The 6,682-nt window shown below is 32.6% G+C and overlaps 1 protein-coding gene across 1 annotated transcript in view; it reads right to left on the bottom strand.

Moving 5' to 3' along the window:
• The window catches only part of LOC106464872, a 139,926-nt gene extending 134,219 nt beyond the window's left edge, over positions 1-5,707 (bottom strand). The window contains exon 1 of the mRNA XM_022392668.1: positions 5,356-5,707. Within this exon, the coding sequence (XP_022248376.1) occupies positions 5,356-5,707 (352 nt within the window). The remainder of the gene's footprint in view (positions 1-5,355) is intronic.
• Positions 5,708-6,682: the final 975 nt, after the last annotated feature.

Here is a 6,682-nt window from a genome sequence, read left to right as displayed (position 1 = left end):
CAACAACTGTTGTAATCTCTCCTGTTTATTTTGCTGTTCAAGCTGCCATTGTTGTAGGTTTTCTTGCCACTGCTGTAATCTTTCTTCTTGTTTCTTTTCTTTTTCCTCTAACAACTGCTGTAATCTCTCTTCTTGTTTAATTTTTCGTTCTTCTTGTTTCTTTTGCTGTTCTTGTATTGCTGCCATCAAATCTGCTAAACTGTAGTTTGATTTGCCGTTTCTCGTTTCCATTTTTTTCTTTTTTCTTTTCCGTCCCACTTTCTGACATCAATTTGTTACGCCTCCGTTCGTTAGTTAATTTTCCGTAAAATTTCTTTCCGAAGAAACTTTAGCGATACAAGTCTTTTCTTAAATAAAACTGGTTTATTCTTTCTGAATACAACTTTGCAATATACTTAATTTTCACATTCACGCTATAACAAACGCTATAATTCACAACGAACGCCTCGACTCAACAATATGTCTCTCTCTGTCCGCAGTTCAATTACCCATTGTTGCCATCACGTCTTGACCGTCTTAAAAGTACAAGAATACCGAAATCTAGTAAACTCCCGAGACTTCAGGAAGGAACGTGAACGTTCTAGAAGTTCATGACGTGTTACTAGCGTCACATGACTTCCGCTGTCGTAACAATAGTAAAGCGCAAGAGCACAGAGACGTGTCCGATTAAGTCAATCATATGCGCATATCTTTCTGTATGTTTTACGTCACAGGAGAAAGGACGAAGTGAAAATGGCGTCTAATAAAACCTGCCATTATAAAAACGATAATATTAATATTTAATTGAAAAGTATAATAAACTATTTTATATGTCATGTATCGCTGTTTTAGCACCAATTTAGTGTTTTTACTTGCTGTTGTGTCAAACCGGAGTTCCTCTCTAAGGGTGCTTATCTTAAATCATAACGCTTATATGCAGTGTTTTCATAAGTAATCTTAAAACATTTTAAAACATTATTACGTATTCTATTACATATATCAAAAGTTCGAAATAATGAAAAAAATCAATAAAAAGTGTTATAGTTAAAATTTAATGCATCATAAAAGAACCATAATAATGTTAGAATATGCAAAATTAAGTTGATTAAACAACAACAAAATATCCCTAGGTTATTTCTATTCCATTGTTTGTAAACGAAACTTTTGTCAGATTTAGTGTTATAATAAAAGGTCAAGAGTGAAATAATTTTTCTTTTAAATAATCATATTTTAATACATTAACTCATTCAATAAAATGTTTAGTGTATCTTAATGTGCCATATATATAATTTTCATTATATGCTACCGAACTTTGGATAAGAAAAATGAAATAAAAACATAAGAAGTTCTAAGGATACGATTATAACATATGTTATGTAATGAAAACTGTTAGAAAAACATATGAAACCTCCATTCACGAAAATGCGCAAGATGACAATCTACTGCAATATAGCTGCTGCCATCTATGTTCAGACAATTTATTCAATTGCGTCGAATATTACATTTATGCTTAAGTTTTTGCGATTGATAACACAGAATTTATACTGAATTTATTTTCCCAACTTGATCTTAATATTAAATGAAGAATTATTCTTAATTAAACACTAATATTTCATTGTATTCCATAATGATAGTAAAAAATCTGGATCTGGGGTAAGAAGGTGAGCATCAAGTGGATCAGCTTTATTGGCACAAATATAGTAGTTGAAGTTGAACGAACGCCTGAGCTTACAAGAGTAGTTTATCGTAGGAACTTGTGTCTAGACGGGCATAATATTTTCACCCCAAGTTACAGTTTAACATTGTTTTTGAATGAATGTGTAGGGAAAAAAGTAGACCTAAAACTTGAACGCAATTACCATAATGAAATAAATATTGTTGCGTATCTACTTGTTTGTTAATTTCTCGTAGAAATTCTTTTCGAGAAACTTCAGCGATACAAATCTTTTCTTGATTAAAACTAGTTTATTCTTTCTCGATACAAACTTTGTAATACACAGAATTTCCACAGTCAATACATTCCTCGTCGCTTTAAACTTAACGACTTTTATAAACACACGCTATAATCACAGCGATTCACAAGCTCGATAACTTCGCTCTATGCGACTGCAAAACTACAGAAACAGAATCGACTTACCGTGACTCGATTATCAATCTATCTCTGGCTTTCTTTGCTATGCTTATATATTAAAAAAGAGGGCATCTCGATCAGACTAGAGTTGCCGGGCAAATTCATGATCCTTCGAGAAACTCCAGCGCGCATGCTCCCAGCGTCACGTGACTTCCGCTGTCGTAACAGTATTTTATATACAACATAACACCCGAACAACAAGGTAGTCGGGCTATTTGATCCTTCAAAGCTGTTCTTACACCCCCACTCTTGAGAAAGTTAAAGACGTAAACATGTTTTCTGTTTTTAAGGAAATCAATTATTCTCATCTCAAACTCTTTTAAGATGCTAGAATCTACTGTTCATTTCATAAGCCAATAATCTTCTTCGAAAAATAAAATTAACTTAAGTTGAACCTAACTTGTCTTTTCTATATCTTTAACTTGTGTTCTCTCATCGAACTGCTCTCAGAATATAGCACAAAGAAATCAGCAGTGTTTAGCCTATCGACCCCTCAGAGAATTTTATAACTTAGCAAGATCAGTTCTGACCCTTATTTTCCCAAGACAAAATATATTAAAAAATATAATTATCACGACCACCTACTTCTCTCAGATAAGAATCATTTTCCAAGTTTTAATACAATTCTGCTTATTTGCCAAAACTGTCCAGATTTGTAACGTAATTAAAGAATTATTGTTTCACGAAATCGGCCTTTAAAAACACAGTAGTATTTAAAATAAACTCTACAATATAATATATGAATATATCGTTATTCATATTTTGTTGTTTTTTAAACACTTTGGTGTAAATTTCTAAAAAGAATAGGATGTGTCCAACCTAGAATTTGTTAATCTTGCCCTTAGGATCGTCTCAACCATTGGATCACTAAGCTCAAGACATGCCTATCCTGCCCACCTTGCTTGCTTACTGGATAATTCGTTGAATGGGTCTCAAAAGGTTATCTAGCATGTTGGTTGTACACGAAACTCTCTTTTTTTGTTCATGGGACTTGTCTAGTGACGTGGTTGATGAAGAATTTGGAGATGTCTTACTGAATCATAGAATTGTAATATTCTTCTAAGTAAATAATGTTTTTACTCAAAATTCGTATAATGTTACTCCGATTTGTGTGACATTTATCATGGTTCTCGTGTGTGTGAAGTAGTCTCATTTCAGTTACTAAGAAGCTGTTGTACAGGAATATCTTTGTCAGTTCTGGGCATATTTTTTACATTCCATACTTACTTTGTTCGGTAAAATCACGTGTTTGTAAGATAAACATTTCCGTCCAGTCTCATTCATTCTTGATCAAATTTGACTTATTTTACATTCTGCATATAAAGCCTCTAGAATCTCTTTCTTTATGGTTTTGATATTTTGACTATTGGATCCACTTTTGCCTGAAAAAACAGCATAAAACTCATTTACGAATGTTACTGTGAAATATTCGATACAAGTAATAAAGAATAAAGGTCTTCTAAACAAACCTCTTAGGAACCTAACTAGTCACATTCTCATAATTTGGAAAATACCCATTTAGCATTATCCAAAATGGCCTACTTTGAAGTAAATATCCAATTTTTGACTTCAAATGAAGAATAAGTGATGTGTGGGAGATTCTTTACACGCAGTTATATGTCTATTTTCATTTGTTTTAGATAATGCACACAAATATTCTTTTGACCAGCTCAGGTTTGTGAACATTTTGTTGGCTTGCTATAAAAAAACAGCAAGTTGTAAATTTAATATACGTAGTCTGAGCATACAAGTTACATAGTAAATCTATCAAACAATGTTGGATTGGTTGATGATTTTAGGATATTTGAGAGAATATTTTGTTTTCAGTGTCTGCAGTTATTTAGTTTAAAACTGGTGGGATGTATTTCCTAGTGTATTAGCTTTATTCAAAGGAGATGATTAACAAACCGTTTCTTTATCAACTCTTCAATTATCTGTTGATGATAATTTTAAGCTATTATCACCAAAAAACAAGAAGACACATCCAAAACTATACTCAGTAAAACTTGTTACAAATTTTTTATTTCAATAAAAATAATATCATCAGAAAAAGATTCAAATCTGGTATAAACAGTTCTGTAGTGTGATCACAAGGTATAAAAGTGATATTAAGTCATGCAGATTTTCAGCTGAGAAGTTACTCTAGAATAAACAAAAACAATCCAGTCCAGTCACCCAGTAAGAGATATAAAATGTTAGGACAAATAGCAAAATTTTATTTATTTGTTAGAATGTAAGTTGGAAAAACAAAATTCTGTTTTAACTGAGGTTAGATATATATTTTTGTAATTTTTTGATTTTTTTAAAATTAAACTGCCACCTCTATAACGTATACTAATAGCTTATGAACTTCTGTGAAGAATTTATAATGGAAAATCAAACTAAAAATGTTAATTAAGTTAAAATTTGATAGCCTATATAATTATTAATACTGTTTTCCACAATTTTTAATTACATTTATGTTATGCAAAAGAAAAAGATGCACTTACAATGAACCCGCCAGTTCTTGTAATTTGCTTGTGCTTAAAGTGGCTTAGTGGCACCCAGTTATAAATATTATTGCTGCTAGTGACTATAATATTCTCTGAACATGTATTATTCAAAGTAATTACTTGTTTACTGAGTTAGTATCCTAACATTCGTAACTTACAGTCCTGAATGTACAAAATTTCAGGTTTAATTGGTTTATTAGGATGGAACTGACAGAACCCTTCAGTCACTTTACTCAACCTTTAAAACTCATAGTCAGTGTGGTGGTGGTTTGCTGGCAGTTATTTAGATTTAAAAATAATTATTTCCGAAGGAAATAATTATTAATCTGGGGTGCTCGAAGATTAAACAATCCTCCTTCACCCCGCTCGGTGTAAAAGGTTACATGACGTTTAGAGGTCAGCGGATTACTGAGCCGAATGGGCTAAGGGTAATTAAGTAAACAAAAGAAGAGAATTAAGAATTAAAAAAAGTGAAGCAGAGTACCTTAAGGCTAGACAAAACATAAACCATAAAACGGCCGATATCGGACAGATGGTCCATAGTCAGTGTTCTGCCATTTCGATAGGTTTGTACTAAGATCTTTTATAAACAAATATGGTTATATAATTAAAAACTGCTTTGCCACTGCCACAGTAAGCAACAATGTACTCTATCTAAAGATATTTCATAAGGCCTAGAAAAAGATACTTTGTTTCCTATTACATGTTGAAAAAAATTGGGTAGGTAGATAATCATTTCTTTCATTTTTTTACGTCTTTGAAATAGTGTAGGTAGGCGGAGTATTGGGCTGATTGGATTTTGTCGTAGTATCCTTTGCTCTACTGGTACTCTCAACTTCCGCGGGCATTTTGGTTTAGGCCAGTAGTGAAATTCAATTGATTTGACCCCGAACGTGTCTACAATTAGGTCTTTACATTTGTCCATGGAAATTTGGTCCAGATCAATATGTGTTGATGTCTGCTTATAATCATTCGAATCTAGTTTAGGATGGTATGACTCGAACACGTCTTTGACTGCTCCAGTAAACTGTGACACTGTCTGCATGCCGGCATTTGTTAAAGACGACAGCCAATATTCTCGCCACCACGATGAAATGTTTGACATTGCCTGAATGGGAGCTCAGCTATAATTGGCTGAAAGCGTTGACACACCACACCAACTAATGATTTAAAGACGTGGTTTCTTATTATCTTCACCTTGCACAATATGGTAGTAAATTTGTTCAATAATTTAATGAAAATAAAAAAATAAGAATAATCGAAGAACTTTTTCATTATTTCCGGTCTGGGGATGAATTCTTTTGGGAGGGTAGCGTTGAAAAAACTTTAAGGTCGGGCATTTTTACGTACGGTTGATCGAGTAACCGGAAACAAAGCATATTTCCTAGGCCTTATGCATCTTTTTGAGGTAAATTTTACACAGCTCAGTTGTCTTGAGTGAAAATTTTCTGATTTCAAACAAAGTAAAATCAGGCTGTAATTTTGAAGACAAAAATAAAGAAACACGTTTCAAATGACTTTACTAAATTATGTAGTTTGCTTCAACAAATTATGTCATAAAGTGTTTTGTTTCAAATGACTTTACTAAAATATATAGTTTGCTTTAACAAATTATGTCATAAAGTGTTTTGTTTTGCTGATAAATTATTTTCACCAACTAATTTAAAATAACCCGCCAAAGAACAGCGTTACAACAATTATTATAACTCCTCGCAGTCTGAAGCTGAGAAACGATTCAAGTACGATGAAAGGCTTACTTGAATTGGAATATATCTCCATAATCCGATAGAGATCTATAAAATTATGTCGAAATATTAATTATCTGTATCACTTCTGTGTCAGGGTTACTAGTCAATTGATACCTGCGAAACTAAAAATATATTTAATTTTTAAATCTTACTTTGATTTATGCTACTAGTTCTATTGATTCGGGCCATAGCCAACTGTACAAGGACCTCGTAGCGTTAAATAAAAAGTGGTAGATATTTGGCCGTAAAAACTTGAACACCTGACTTATGAGCCTGGCCATAACGTTGGAAAAAATCTTCTTTTGTAGGTCGATGTTTAAATCGTGTACGAC

The sequence above is a fragment of the Limulus polyphemus genome, unplaced genomic scaffold, assembly GCF_000517525.1.
Source record: "Limulus polyphemus unplaced genomic scaffold, Limulus_polyphemus-2.1.2 Scaffold1767, whole genome shotgun sequence".
NCBI classification, from domain to species: domain Eukaryota; kingdom Metazoa; phylum Arthropoda; class Merostomata; order Xiphosura; family Limulidae; genus Limulus; species Limulus polyphemus.
Note: the sequence above shows the minus strand (reverse complement) of the source record. Positions and strands in the feature narration are given on the sequence as shown.